General features: G+C 53.9%; 1 protein-coding gene across 1 annotated transcript in view; it reads right to left on the minus strand.

Moving 5' to 3' along the window:
* UMODL1 (uromodulin like 1) overlaps positions 1-11,060 on the minus strand; it is a 53,469-nt gene extending 42,409 nt beyond the window's left edge. Inside the window, exons 1-4 of the mRNA XM_036351383.1 lie at positions 10,985-11,060; positions 7,069-7,311; positions 2,519-2,680; positions 1,203-1,324 (exon numbers count right to left, since the gene is read on the minus strand). Of these exons, the coding sequence (XP_036207276.1) occupies positions 1,203-1,324; positions 2,519-2,680; positions 7,069-7,311; positions 10,985-11,060 (603 nt within the window). The remainder of the gene's footprint in view (positions 1-1,202; positions 1,325-2,518; positions 2,681-7,068; positions 7,312-10,984) is intronic.
* Between the last annotated feature and the right edge of the window lie 4,570 nt (positions 11,061-15,630).

Genomic DNA, 15,630 nt, shown 5'->3' on the forward strand with positions numbered 1-15,630 from the left:
TCAAGGAAGTGGTATTTAAGACACAGAGAGGTTAAGTAACTTGCCCAAGGCCACACAGCTGATGAGTGGCAGCACTGGGATTTGAACCCAGACAGTCTGGCTCCTGAGCCATGCTCTCACTGGCTATTTGGGCCATCTTCTTACCTGCCCTAGCTGGGCCATCTTCTCCTCCAGCTGGGGCAGGTAAGGAGGTTTCTGGGGGATGGTGACCTTTCAGAATGTCTCTCAAGTCACTTTCCTGGACAGCCCAGAGCAAGGTAAGTGTGTGTGCTACCTGTTCAGTGGGAAAGGAACCCAAGTCCGGGTCTACCCCCTCCCCGTCACCCATGGGACACATCTGTGGGATCTGAAGGTCAGGCAAAACCAACCACAGAGTGCTGGGGCCCAGTGCAGAAGCAAAATTGAGGGCCTTGCTCAACAAGTATGAAGCGTCTCAAGGGGCAACGCCAGAGCATTAAACACAGTGTGGGACCTTCTGAGCCTGGGCTCACTCCAGGGGACACGGGCCCACGTGGCCCTGAGGGCAGACCACACCCTGGAGAGACCTCCATCCGTGAGGATGGGCAATGGCCCGGCCACCGCCGGGTAAAGTCATCCTGGCTGGAAGGCTCTGCAGTATCAGCAAGTGTGAGCTGTGTCTGCAGCAGGAACAGGTTGCCCCTCAGGGGACATGTGGCCTTGTTCAGATACATGTGTGGCTGTCACAGCTAGGCATGCATCTGGGTGTGTGTGCAGAGAGGCCAGGCATGCTGTGCAGCCCCATGATGACAGGCGGCCCCCACCACAGAGAGCCATGCAGCCCCAAACAGCGATAGCGCCGGGTGAAGGTCCCCATCCAGCACTTTCCAGCACACTGGGGATCGAGGGGGATGCCAGTGAGGGCACAGCTCTGGGGCCCAGGCCATCTACACTGGACACCCTTTGGTTTAAGCAACAGCCCGTTAGAAGATTGGGGTCCCGTGTTCTACCCCATGATGGTGTACGGCTTCAACGCCATGTGTGTCAAACTTCAAACTGCACACGTTTGTGTGTGCCCTTTGTTGCACATAAATCACACCTCTTTGAAGCTTTGTTTTTAAATTAGGAATTGACATCTGCTTCAGAGCCGGGCATTCTAAGTTCACTCGTGGAACCCCTCCCCAAACCCTGGTTTGCGCTGGCGCCAGCAGGGCGGCCTGCAGGCTCGCCCGCCCCTCACCCACCATGGAGTGCAGCAGCCGCATGTGATCCAGCAGCCTGGCGTCCACCTGCTGGAGTTCCCCGAAGTCCATTTTCACCAGGACGGTCACGTTGTACCAGGAATGCACCGAAGTCCCCTCGGGAGCTGCAGGGGCCACAGGCTGATGAGCTACAGGCCCAGGGCCAGGTGGGGCCACCAGAGGCCCTGGGCTGAGAAGGGGGACAGGAGGCCTGGGAGGCAGGAGCTGGCCCATCTGCATTCACCCTCCTGCGTGAGGGGGGCTGCCGCATGGCCGGCATGGGACACCTCCCCCACCTCCTGTCCCGCACGTCTCTTACATTATAACATTTGTAATCTTATATATACTACACACTATACTTTTGGAGATAATGTATACTAGATAATAATGTGTGTAATATGTATTTTATAGGATATGTATACTGTGATATATAGTAAAATAGCATAATTAATATATGTGATATATAATACTTTACATTATTTATACTATACTAATACTAGACTATATTATAACATATAATGTATATGATATTTTCTTTTTCTTTTTTAATCCTCACCAGAGGATATGCATTGGTTATGTTTTTTTATTGATTTTGAGAGAGAGAGAGAGAGAGAGAGAGAGAGAGAGAAACATTGATGTGAGAAAGAAACATCCATAGGTTACCTCCCATATGCGCCCCAACTGGGGATCAAACCCATAACCCAGGTATGTGCCTTGCCCAGCACATACTTAGGTTATGGACTCAAACCTGCAACCTTTTGGTGATAGGACAATATTCCAGCCAACTGAACCACCCAGCCAGGGCAATGAGGACGATATATTCATCCTTAGCTCTGAACCTTGACCAACCCGTTCTCCTGGGGGCAGCTACGGTCAAGGAGAACCTCCCAGACCAGACAGGCATGCCCTGAGGGCTGGGCCACGGGCCTGCCAGGCAGGTGCTATGAGCAGGATTTCGGGCCCCTGTGGCGTTTCAGGAGCAGCTACCAGACAGCCCGCTTCCAATAAGCACCACCTGCCGCTGACTCTAGGGCGCCCCAGGCAACTGGGGAAACGGGTCACTGCTCTGCCAGGAAGGCCTGTGAGCGCTCCTCCCCCTCCGTCCCCTGAGGCGTCAGTGTCAGAGGCATTGCAGAGACGTTGCATCGAGTGGGAGTGGGATGTGCCCGCACACAGCTGTGGACTCCCCATGAATCATGACCTTGGCTGAGGTTCCTGGAAATCACCCCCCCCCCCCACCTTCACCAGATCGGGACCGGGCCCAGCCCAGGGGCAGCTGCCTCACCGGGCGCCTGCTTTGCTGCAGGTCTCAGTCCCACCTTGGGGTGCAGGAGCCACACAGCGGTGGCCCCACGAAAAGGAACAGCATTTCTGAAGTCCAGGGCAGTCGGCGTCCAGGGTACACGGCGCGGTGGATGCTCCCTGCCCCTCCTGCGGGCAGACGCCGGGTCTTGATGCAAACTCCCCGGACCGATTCAGGGCTGGGGGAGAGCAATTAGCCGTTAATGGTGTCGGCAACAAAAACCAGGTGAGCCACTCAGGCCGCACCTCCAGGTGCCTCCAACACTCATTCCCTCTGTGGACCGAGGAGAGCACAGGGCAGCTGCTCGAGGGTGACAGCCAGGTCTGGGCAGCGCCATTCTGATATCTAAAGTCCTGGAGAAATTGCCACACAGGGACTGGCTTTGGGGACATAAAAAATGGGCAAGTGGTGCCACCCAGAGAGCCACTGGGACAGAAGTTCCAGCGTCCCTGTGGGGCCCAAAACCAAGGATTGCTTTCTCCCCATCCTAAACGCCAACGGCCTTACAGTTAGGGAGACATGAGACTAAATGTGAGGTGGCTCCTGGGACAGAAAAATGACATTAGGAGGAAGAACAGGGAAATCCAAATAGTGTGCAGTCGAATGAACAACAATGCACCAAGGTGGGTTGCTTCCTGGGGACGTGTATACAATGGTATCACAAGACACTAACACAGGGGACCCTGATGATGGGTATGGGGAACTCTACCACCTTTGCAACTTGTCTGTCAATCTAAACTATTCTAAACTGAAAGGTTTACTTAAGTGAAAAGAAAGTATAGGCCACCAAGAGAAACAGCAGCCAAGAATGGTTGTCAATCGCAACAGACGTGTTTTCCAGCTCAAGTTCATCTTGACCTGACCGTTGTGGGGACTCCCTTCCTCCCTCCCCACAGGGCTGGTGCTCGCGGAGAGCCCAAGAGTACAGTCCACAATCCCAACTTGGTAGAAACTCAGAAATCTGCTTCTCTTTCCACTATCTCATTACGGACAATGAAACAGGACTGCTCCGTGCCTGGCAACCCAAGGTCAGTCACGGTGCTAGGGGACGACCCACAGAGGTTTCTGTCTGAGTGGCAGCACCGAGGCCGCCTCGGCTCAGAAATGTGATCCTTCTGGAATGTCATTCCCACTCCCACCACCTTCCCAGGCCAACTCCTTCCCCAAAGGGGCCCTGGTCTCAGCTTGGGGGACGGGGAGTTTGGGGTAGTCTCTGGGAGCAGTGGGGTCCTTCTGCCACAATGATGGGCCCGTGGTGAAGGCAGGCTGAGGGGAAGCCAGGGCGTCACTGCAGTTGGCTAGCATCGGCTAAGATGCTCAGTTCGTGCCACACCCAGCTGTGTGTAGCGGTGTTTGCACCATTGGACACTCATGGCAGCATTATGTACAATAATGAACACTTGGAAGCAACTAGATGTGAAGTGGTGGGAGATGGCTACATGCTGATACATCCATGTGAGGTAATGCCATGTGCCCGTTGAATCATGCTGCAGGACAGTATTTATTGACATGAAACGTGGCCCAAATACACTGCCAAGTGGTAAAAGCCTGTTACAGAAAAATCTCAAACAGGGTGACCCCCCTTCCGTAGAATGCCCGCCCTGAATGGAGATAGAGGAGAATGTTCTCAGTGGCTCTGCTTTGGGGAGTGGGGCAGCTGACTGGTGATGGCCCTGTGATCTCTTCTGTGTCCCAGATTTTCTGCATGGCGTGTGCGTTCTTTTTTGTGATGATAGCACAAAGATACATTTAAAAAAAAATAATGTCTGAGTTATCATTGCCTTCCAAAGGCTGGGTTTCTAGAAATCGAAAGCCATTTAGACCGAAAGGCATGTCACTGTGTTCTCATAACGCTCTTCCATTTTTAGTGAATCGGCTGTTGAGTGGGAGGGGAAAGGAGGAAGCTCGCCTGAGTCTCCCTGCTGCCTGGAGATGAGACCTGTGAGCTGAGAGCCCTGGGTTGCCAAGACACAAGTCTCCCCAGGCCCAGGGGGACCTGGAGGCCCACCTGTCCTCCCCAGATGCCCAGGCTGTCCCCATAGCTACCGCATCCAGGGTCTGGCCTCTGCCCCAACCTGTGCAAAGTAACCAGTGGGTCGGGGGATCCCTTGCAGAGACTGAATCGCTTCAGTTTCCAAAGAGCCAGCCTGTTGCTAGGCTGCTCCGAATGAGCGCTAATCGAACAGTCAGGCTCTGAAGAAGGAGGAGGAGGAGGTGGAGGCTGTGTTGCCAATGCCCCTGGTGTAAATGCTTCCACCACGGGCAGTTCCAGCTGCCAATGTGCTGGCCCTGAGGTGCTCAGCTTGCCCCCCCCATATCCTCACTCTCCTTATTCTAGCCACACCTCTACTGTAACTCCCCAGAGCAGCCCTGCCCATGGGACTCTCACCTGGTGAGCTTCTAATTAGAGGTGCTAACACTTTAAAAGTGGGGTTGATGTCCCATGAGAGTCATTTCCTGGTGGCTGGTTTGCTTCGGGGAAGAAAGATGAGAGGCAGGTGGGGGGGGAGGAGCACCAGCCCTCCCTGCCTCCTCTCCTTTGGGACTTGACTTGTTCAGCTCTGCAGGGCAACAGCCCTTACAGAAAGGTCACCCTATGGTGGGCGGGGCTGGTGTGGCTCAGCCAATCCTGAACCTTCCTCCAGACCACTGGACCTGTGACCTCACTAGCCCCGACCACAGCCAGCAGGTTTTGACCTGGGTGGCCTTCACACGTGAAGACAAATGGAACAGGGCCACACCTGCCTTTTCTCTGTGGATTCTGATGCTCCATACCAAGGTTCATGGGCCCCAAGGTCTTCACAAACAATGGAACCCCCGCCCCCCAGGAAGAGAGGGGCTCCCAGGGCATGGGCAAGCAGCCCAGCTGGCTACCCCTTCGCGCATGTGCCCTGAAGACACGGAGAGAGGAGAGGGGGCAGGTGTCAGCACAGGAAGAGACTCCTTCTACCCAGCACCGGGGCGGGCGGGATCTCCAGGGGAGAGCCCCCCCCCTCCCTTCAGCACCCCTTTAGAGAATCAACGGGAATGTGCAACTGGCTCTAAGCCATTGCCCTGAGGTCAGCTGGCCCTATCTGGTTTTTATTGGTGGTGGCAGTGTTGGTGACAATGGTTTCATTTGAAGACACAGCCCTGAGCTGTCAGGACATCCCTGTGCCTGGCCCTCTGAGCAGGTCCGTGGAAAATGGCATCCCTGCCCCTGGGAGATTCGTCTTTGTTTCCAGAGTTTCCACATGGCTCGTATACTCATATTTGTAATTAGAGTAAAAAGATACATCTCAATAAAGTGATGTCTGAGTTACCGCTGCATTCCTAGTGCTGAGTTTAAAAATAAAATTTAAAGTCACTTAGACTGAAAGAAATATCGTACGTGCCCTCAGTGCTCTTCCCGTTTTGAGGCCTTGGTTGCTGAGTTGTGTAGGGGACCTGCGGGAGGGGGCTCGGCATGACTCAGCGGGCCAAGCCCACGCAGCCTTCTGCAGGTCTGCAGGGCACAGGCTGCATCCTGTGGCCCCTGGGGTGTGATGGCCACGCCTTAGCCTCGGGCCCAGGATGGATCAAGTGGGATCCCCTCTCAACCCGCCTGAGTGGTGCCTTCTGCACCCTGGAGATGGTAGCCCTCGAAACTCAGGGTGACCCCGTTGGCACTCACTGAAGTCACACCCTTCCCACTTCCCCTAAATGACGGATGGGGGCAGAGGTACCTCCGACTGCTCAAACTCATTTGAGATCTGGTATTGACTCAGATGTAACAATCACCACTACCCACACACACTCACAATGCACCCTTTCCCCTGGAAGAGGTCTTCTGGAAAGTTCACTTCCTGCCAAGAGGCTGAGCCCTGAACCCCAACACAGCACAGCCCACCTGGCCTCAGACACTGGCCCAGCGCACTCGCACCGGTCACCCTGGTAACCGCCCCGAGAACCTTCCAAACCATACTGGGGAAGTAAGAGGGCTTGGAGCCTCTGAGCAGGTAGGGGGTACTGAGGGGACCCCTTCCATCCATCTCTTTCATATATTGGAGTTCAGATTAGGATTTCAGATTTTAAAAAGGGATCCACTACCACTTTTAAAAAGAAAAGGTGACTGCAACATTGGTTCTCAAATTCAGCTATGAGTTAGTAGCTTGGGGAGCTTTATAAACATCCCACCACCCAAGCCATGCCCCAGGCCAAGTCCATCACAATTTCCAAGGGCAGGACCCGGGCAGCTGTGTTTTTAAAGCTGCCCAGGGGCCTTCGGTGTGCAGTGAGGTCTGGGAGCCACGGCTCCTGAGCAAAGGTTCTCAAACCAGAACCCTGAGCCGGCAGCATCAGCACCACCTGGGACCTTGTACTTCACCCCGACCCGCTGGATCCAAAGCCGGGGGTGGGCCAGTGATGTGTGCTTGGGCAAGCCCTCCACACGATCCTGATGCTCAAGGTTAGGAACCAGTGTTTCCCAAAGATCTAGTAAGTTCGGGGCTAGTGGATGTGATCAGTAACCATCCCAAGACTCATCAGGATGCCAGGGAGAAGGAAGTGGGGGAGTGGCCCACAGCCCACCCACAGCCCTGGACTCACGCAGGACGCAGTAGAGGCCCAGCTGCTCGTAGCCCTGGCAGCAGTCGGTCACGTTCCTGGACTCAGGGACGTCCACGGCCAGGTACCGGGTCTTGTAAATGGTCTTGGGGCACCGCCTCCATGGGATCCACCCGCCGCAGGGGGCGTAGGTCACGTGGGACATCCGGACGGCCTCCACTTTCTGGACATTTTGGGTCACGCTGTAGTTGCACAGCTGGAAGCTCAGCAAGGACAGGCCTTTGTCTACGAGGGAGCAGGGAGGATGCAGGAGCCAAAGAAAGAACAAACGCCAGAGTCAAATCGAAGTGAGGGGTTATCTGGCTTCTGCAGAAGCGAGTGAAACAAGATCTCTGCATTCGGGTACCCTCGGAATCTGCCCACCGCCCCACTGAGAAGTCAGTGCAGCAGCGGAAACTCAAAGGGATAAAGTGTAAACAAAGACCTGCCCACTGAGAGACCCTCCTCTACAGAACACGGAGCAGCCACAAGGCCGAACCGCGCCGTGCCCAGCCCCCGGTACACAGGAGGGAGACACGGAAGAGTCAGACTTCTAGGGCTCAGGGCCCATTTTCAGCTTCATGCTCTGTGATCCTGCAGCCAGGAGAATCTTGTGCACATCTCAATCTCCATGAGCCACAGTTTGTCACAAGAGAAGTGCATCAGTAACAATTTGCACAATAACTATATACTGAAGGCCTACTATGCACCAGACTCAGAGAGCACTCACACCCTTTTAAGGAATGAGATGGAAGGTAAGTAAAGAGAAATCTCAAACACACGTGAGGAATCATAGATGGTCAAGTTCCGCCTGACTGTTACTGTCGTCATCGAGAGATGAGGGCATAGTGCCCGCTGTAGGATGACACTGGGTTCTGTGCCCATGGCCCCTTCATCGGCATGATCACTCAAGGCTCTGACCCTGTAGTGCCCACTACCATCTCCAGTCCTGTGCCTCTTTGTCATGGACACTGTGGCCTTGGGGCATCCCATCTGCCCAGGGAGCTCTTGTTGTCTCACGTAGCAGGGACTGTTATGAGCTGAACTATGTCCCGCACCCACCCAAAGTTCATATGCTGAAGTCCTCACTCCCAGTACTTTAGAAGGTGACCTTATTTATAAATAGGGGTTTTGCAGATACAGTTAGGTATTAAGATGAGGTTATAGTGTAGTAGGGTGGCCCCCATCCAATAGGACAGGAGAAATTTGGACACAGAGACAGGAATGGGCACAGGGAGAAGGCCACATGAAGATGAAGGCAGAGATCCAGGTGATACTCTACCAGCCAAGGAGCCCCAAGAGGGCCAGCCACCAGCAGGAGCTGGGGAGAGGGTGGGGCAGGGTTTCTCTCGCAGCCAAGAGGAGGAACTAGTTCCGCTGACACCTTGATCTTAGACTTCTGGCCTCTACAACTGTGAGGAAATGAATCTCCACTGTTTTAGTTCCCAGCCTGTGGTACTTCCTCCAGGCAGCCCCAGGGAGCTCAGGTCGCCAGCCCCAGAGCGCTCACGCAGCCAGCATGGGGCTCTCAGGGCAGGATGAATGCAAGGTCTGAACATACTTCACACTTTCAGATTCTCAACCTCTGAGCGCCAAGCTCTATGAGACTGTGCAGCCAATGGGTAGGTGCTCCATTTGATAGCATACAACCCTCAGGGAGAAGCTGGGTTTCTGGAGAGGAACTCAGGGATGGCGGCATAAATCATCTTCATCCCCAGCAACAGGCAGCACCCCTGGATGGTCTGCCTCACAACAGTGTCCAAGTGTGCAGAGAGCGAGACGCAGCGGGCTAGCAATCCCCGGGAAGAAATGGACTGAGCCAGCCCTTGGCCCGGGCCAGTGGGAGAGCCCACAGCCTTACTCTGGGGTGAATGCAGTGCTGACTTACCCCACCCCAAAGCGAGCCCACCCCACTGGCTGCCTCCTTGTCACCTTTGGGGGTGGCAGGGCCTCTGGGAGTGGAGACACCTGCTGCCCGTCTCTGCCAAAAGGGTGGGCGACAGTAAGCTTTGGGAAGGGATGGGAGGCCCCTTGGTAGGTGGGTGGGGCAGGAGAAGTCAGCCTCTGAGACCAAGGTCACCTAGCCCAGAGCTTAGAGGTGACTTGGGTGAGGGGCTAGGGACAATGGCCGCCGTGAAAGTGATGGACTAACAGGACAAGGCACAAGGACTTCCTGCACGGAGAATTCGGCAAGGTGGACCTGGATCTTGTTTTTCTCGTCTTCACCTGAGACAAGATGCCAACCTTCATTAGTGGTTGGCACCTCATCCTTATCTCCAGAGAGTCACCGGTCCCAGCTGGTCATGGCAAGGTCCCAGCTGGTCATTAGCACACATGCCACACGCACACACATCTCCTGTGAAGCTGCACTTGGGAGCGACTTGTTTGGTTCTGTTGTTTACATTCTCCCAGAGGCCACCGGGTTCTCTCCGAGCCCAGCTGCTCGGCAGAGCCCGGAGTAGACACCCCTTAGCAGATCCTGCCATTCAATAAATCCCTTCGGCCCTAACCGGTTTGGCTCAGTGGATAGAGCGTCGGCCTGCGGACTGAAGGGTCCCAGGTTCGATTCCGGTCAAGGGCATGTACCTTGGTGGCGGGCACATCCCCAGTGGGAGGTGTGCAGGAGGCAGCTGATCAGTGTTTCTCTCTCATCGATGTTTCTAACTCTCTATCCCTCTCCCTTCCTCTCTGTAAAAAAATCAATAAAATATATTTAAAAAATAAAAATAAATCCCTTTGAGAGCCATCAGCGTGGGAGCCAGGGGTCCTGGGCTCTAGTCTCAGAGACGGGATCTCTTCGTGCTCCAGAGCCTGGGCCCTGGGGTCAGAGGACCCAATGCACACAGCTTCACAATCACCAGCTGTGTGGTACGGAGCCCGCTTCATGCCCTCCCAGTGCCCCAGTCTTGTCACTTGTAAAGTACTAGCTATGCCCTGGGTTGTAGGATTAACTGAATGAATGCCTGCAAAGGCTGTACCCAGCCCCTAAGACCAAGTAGATGGGGACTCTGAGCATCGCTGAGCTTCTGTCCCCGGGTCCTCACATGTACCATGAGGGGTCACGCAACATCTCCCAGGTCTCCTGTAGCTCCGCGATAGTCCCGCTCCTTCTGGGCTGAGCTGCGTGGTTCACACGCTACCCATTCCAAAGGGGAAATCGAGTAAGAACAATCACAACTAAACCAAAATCCTCCTGTGGGTCAAAAAACTTCAAACTTGAACAAAACTGAAGTTGATTATGGGGACAGAATGGACCTGTTTGAGTTCCCAGCTGAATGAGGACAATGATTTAAAGGTTGCCGATCTCAGTTCTTTGAAATCTGGGGCTTCAGAAATCAATGTTTTTCAGCAGCTGACCCTGTGCCTGGCAAAGGCTTTGGACAGGCGCCCTGACTCAGCTCCTCGCTCCCTGGTGGGCCACCTCCATCCTCACTTACCACTGAGGAAATGGGGGCTGGCAGAGCCCACAGTGAGGGGCAGCTGGACGGAGAGCCCCCTTCAGGGCCCCCTGTCAGGGTCCCCCGTGGAAACCGCCCTCCGCCGGCTGTGTGGCCTTGGGCGAGGTCCCGACCCCCTGGGCCGCCATCTCCTCTGTAAGCCGAGGACCCAAGGCTCGGAGACCTCATCTGCACCTCCTCTCAGGGTGGCTGTGGCCCTGCATCCCCCACCACCGGCGGGAATGCACAGTTCCGGGTCCCACTCGGACTGTTGACTCAGAATCTGCATTTGAACCACGGCCCTCAGGGGATTCAGAGGCGCACATGCCACCTCTTGTGTGGCTGCAAGAAAGTTTGGTGAGAAGAACAGATGCTACCCGCTCCAAGCAGCTCTCAGCGGGGCTGCCCGTACTCATGGAGACCCTCCCCCAGGGAGCTCCCTCCTCCAGCATCACCTACACTGTGAAGCCGGGACCCCTCACCTGTGAAGCTGCTGGCCTGGCTGGAGCCCACGGTGCTGAGCAGGGGCAGCAGGGCCAGCCCCAGGGTCCTGAGCATGGCCGGGCAGTGGCGGCGGCTCTGGGCCTCTCCTGAGCAGAAGCACAAAGGGGCCTGGGCCGCTGGGCTGGAGAGAGGGCCCTTCTGCTCCCTGCACCGCCGACAGTGGCAATGGCTTCAGAGGATGTGCTCCCAGGGAGCAGTCCCTTATGCCTTCTCGTTAGCGCCTGCTGCTGCCACGGCCGCGTCCCCGGGGGCGCCTGCATGTCACAGCCCATTCTCCCTCCAGGCTGACGGCATCTTTGAGGAAAGGCGAGTACCCACCCCCCAGGCTGCATCGCTGGGTCCCATCTCGTTGTTACGCAGGAAACACATTTCAGACCCGAATCTGACTCCCTCCATCAAGCACAAAGTACTCTCTGAAGCTTATCATTGCGAACTGGCAGGAGACAACAGCGTCAAATCAAAGTGGTCCATCAGATTCAGAAAGGCATCCTTCCCACAAGCGGACAGTACAGATCAAAAGCCCTGAAAACGGCCCTCAGCTTAACCCACTGATGGCTCCGGAGGACCTGCCTGGGCCAGGACACTGTGGTCCCAGAGATGCTCATTCCCTGTCAGGATTTAACATGGAAAAGCACCAAGTGAGCATCGCAGGAGAGCGGGAGGGTAAATTACCACAGAGCTGGACGTGACATCCCCCACACAATGACAGGCTCGCCTGAAGGCTTTTAGCAGCAGGAAGACAAAACTTCACACAGGTGAAGCCAGGTCAACGTGGCAGCTCACACAGTCTGTCCCCATAAAGACCACGACTCTGTATGATATACCAGTGGACATGGTCCCAAAAGGGCCGCGGGAATAAAAGGAGCCATAATGAGGGCGACAGAATGATGGCTGATCTCCGTTTTATGTCAGTAGCCATGATCTTGTATGTGCGGGTTTAAATCTATGAAATGCTACCTGGTGGGTGCTGTCTCGTTCACCTGGTGGGTTGTTTTTCGGTGCCTGGTATTGAAAACCCAGGCAGGATGTTGAACGTTAGGTGAAGATCTCATTAATTCTGCTGAGAAAACTTCCAATTAGGGCAACAGAGACCCATCTTGGCTGAAGGTGCAGAAGTTTAAGTCCCCTGTGTGTGAAACACCAAGCAGTTCTTCCAGAGGGAGCTTCTAGCCTGGCGCCCGCATCACCGTGGCTGCGTTGCTATGTCTCCCATTCTCCGTGGATTAGCCTCTGAGATGACTGGCTGCTGCGTTCGCATGGTTAACAGCTAAAAGGCACATGCCAGGACGAGAACACCAAAAAAGGGAGCTAGAAATAATCGCGCAGTTAAGGGGCTCAGCGCGAGTCTCCGGGGAGACAGCACCCTTCACAGAGAACCAGGCGAGCAGGATCGACTCTCGACCCAGATAGTGCTGGAACGAAGGTTAAAAACAGTCTCGATAAGAAAAGAATACAGTTTAAAGCTATAAGACAATATTCAAGAGAACAAAATGTAATGAGCACTAACAGAATAAATACAAAATGTATTGTAATTTAGGGAAATCTCAATGTTTAAAAATGTGAGATGATTCTCTATGATGACATTCTATCAGATCATCTCTTAGAGCTTTTGGCTTCCATAATAATGCATAGCCATTTCTATAAAATATGCAGGTGACATCAAGAGTAATGATACATTTTAAAACTTGAAATTGGTGCTGTGCACCATTTCCCGCATGCTCAGGACGGCCCTCCGAAGCAGGCCCCTTAGCCCCACGCCACAGACGAAGACACTGAGGGTCAGAGAGCCCACACAGCCAGCGAGTGGGAGAGTCGGCCCCAAAGGCCGAGTCCCTCATGCTCCCCTCCCCTCCCTGGCTGGTCACAGTGCCGACCAACAGCACATCCAGCCGCAGCCTCCAGAGAGGGTAGCAAAACCACGACATTTTAGCAGCTGGGCACTTCGTTCTAATTTGAAATTCTCCATTAAATGTCATCACACAGTAACCGGTTTGGCTCAGTGGATAGAGCGTCGGCCTGCGGACTGAAAGGTCCCAGGTTCGATTCCGGTCAAGGGCATGTACCTGGGTTGCGGGCACATCTCCAGTGGGGGGTGTGCAGGAGGCAGCTGATCGATGTTTCTCTCTCATCGATGTTTCTAACTCTCTATCTCTCTCCCTTCCTCTCTAAAAAATCAATAAAATATATATTAAAAAAAGATTAAGAATAATCTGACTTGAAAATAAATAAATAAAAATAAATGTCATCACACATAGTTTCTGTTTATATTGAAACTCATATAATGTAATAAAACCCTCAAAATGGACAGTCTGTTTCTAGCTTGGCCCTCCCTCAACCTCCCTCTCATACAGGCACAAGAAGGATGTGTGTGCGTGTGTGCGTGTCTGTGTGTGTGTGTGTGTTAATTTCATCTACGATGGGGTCTCTTCCTCCAGTTGTTATGGAGGCATATTTTTCTGCATGATGACTGTAGGGATTTTCCACATCTGCCTTTTTCATGTAAACACTCTGAAGAGGAAATAACCCTCCAGGACATCACATCTGTCACCTCCTGGGTGTGCTCGGCCACAGGTTCATCCAGCAAAGATCCCGGTTCACTCTAGGTGCAGCCTCCATGGTGCGATGCTGGATTTAAGGACACACATATGCACACTGCACACTCACACTCATGCATGCACACAGACACACTCACACTCACACTCACACTCTTGTATGTATACATAATACAGGCACATTCACACATGTCCATACTCACGCATTCTCACACTCATGTGTGCACACTCACACGCCTTCACTCTCACCTATGCACACTCATGCACATCCATACTCTCACACTGATATGTGCATGCAGCTGTGCAGATGCTCACACACACTTGTACACTCACACACTCACACTTTCACATGTAGGTGTGCACATGCAGACACACATGCTTGAACATTTACTCATGCCCCTGCATACTCGCACTCACACACTCATATGTGTGTGTACATGCAGAGGCACACACCCAGCATGCTCACACACATGCACAAGCACACGGGATGAGCATGCTTCTTGTCCCGGGAACCAGTGTCTCTATGGACATGAACCGTGCTCTCTGCTTTCAGTGTTGGTACCTGAGCTGAGCTCTGCCTGCTTTCTCCACCTGTGGAGGGAGGAGGCCTTTCTCACCTCAGGCTCTGAGTTCTGTGGTCCTATGAACAGAGGTTCAACAGTCTCCACTACAGTGTGTACGCTATGGGCTGAAAGTTTGTGTGTTCCCAAAATGTGTAGGTTGAAGCCCTAACCCCAAGTGCGGTTATATTAGGGGTAAGGAAGTGATTAAGGTAAAATGAGGTCATGAGGGTGGGACCCTCATCTGATAGGATCCATGCTCTTACAAGAGGAGACACCAGAGCCCTCTTTCTCTCTCATTCTCTCTCTCTCACTCACTTTCTCTCTCTCTCTCTCTCTCTCTCTCTCTCTCTCTCTCTCTCATTCACTCTCACTCTCTCGCTTTCTCTTCCATGTGAGGACTCAGTAAGAAGGTGGCCATGTGAAAGGTAAGAGGAATCCTCACCAGAAACTGACGGTACTGGCACCTCGATCTTGGCCTTCCACCCTCCAGAGCTATGAATAACTTTCTGCGTTTAAGTCACACAGGCTGTGGCATGTTGTTATGGTGGCCCCAGCTGACTAAGACACTGTGATGGGAGGAGCTAGCCAGGACGTTGGTGGCAGTAAGCACCCAGCACTATTAGTCTTGCTGGTTTTCTGAGACACAGCCAGAGATGAGCTCAGAGCCTCTTGGGTGAAGGAGAAAGCTCCCAAGGTGAGAGCTGGCCTTGCAAGGTGCCTGTGTAGGAGTTTGCCCTGCAGACAAGTGGAAATAAAACAGGGCGTGAGAAGGGCTGCCTGGCCTCTGAGGATCACGGCAGGTCTGCATCACGCCCCCGGGGCTCTCCCTGACAGCACTTTTCAAGGGTCCATGCCCAGCAGCCCCAGGGTGACACAGGAAGCTGCTTGGGACCTGTGTGGTGTCAGGGCGCAGGAGAAAGTCCCACCATTGCTTCTTATTCGGCCCTGATGGTTTCGAGTTCTGAAACAGCTCAGATGAGAGGCAGGAAACAGGAAGTGAGAATGGAGGAGGGGCGGTGAAGTTGAGAGAATTCACATTTGAGACAGAAGAACCAAAACATACAAGAAGGCAGAGGAAAAGAGAGAAATCATCAGCACAAACCAGACTTTTCTTGGATGCCCAGGCTTTTCATTTCCAGTCTGGCTGCAGGGTCAGCTCTCTGCCTGCTCGTTCTCCCCTCTCCCCAGACACCCACACGTGCCTTCCAGGGCGAGGTGCCCTGCGTGAGCGGGTGCCTTGCCGATGCCACTTAGTTAAGGCGAGGTTCTCCCGGCCCTAAATCCAATAGGACTCGGGTCCTGTGTGAGGGGAGTTGGGACGCAGACACACAGAGGGGCCATGGAGCGGTGAGACAGGTTGGGTGATCAGAGCTGCCGGCCGAGGGATGCCACGGCGCCCGGCCACCACCAGGAGCGTGGCCCTGCCCAGGCTGGGATCTCGCACCTCTGGCCTCCGGACTGCGAGAGAACGGATTTCTGTTGTTTTAAGCCACCCGGTTTGTGGCACTT

This window comes from Myotis myotis, unplaced genomic scaffold, assembly GCF_014108235.1.
Source record: "Myotis myotis isolate mMyoMyo1 unplaced genomic scaffold, mMyoMyo1.p scaffold_m19_p_2, whole genome shotgun sequence".
Taxonomy (NCBI): Eukaryota; Metazoa; Chordata; class Mammalia; order Chiroptera; family Vespertilionidae; genus Myotis; species Myotis myotis.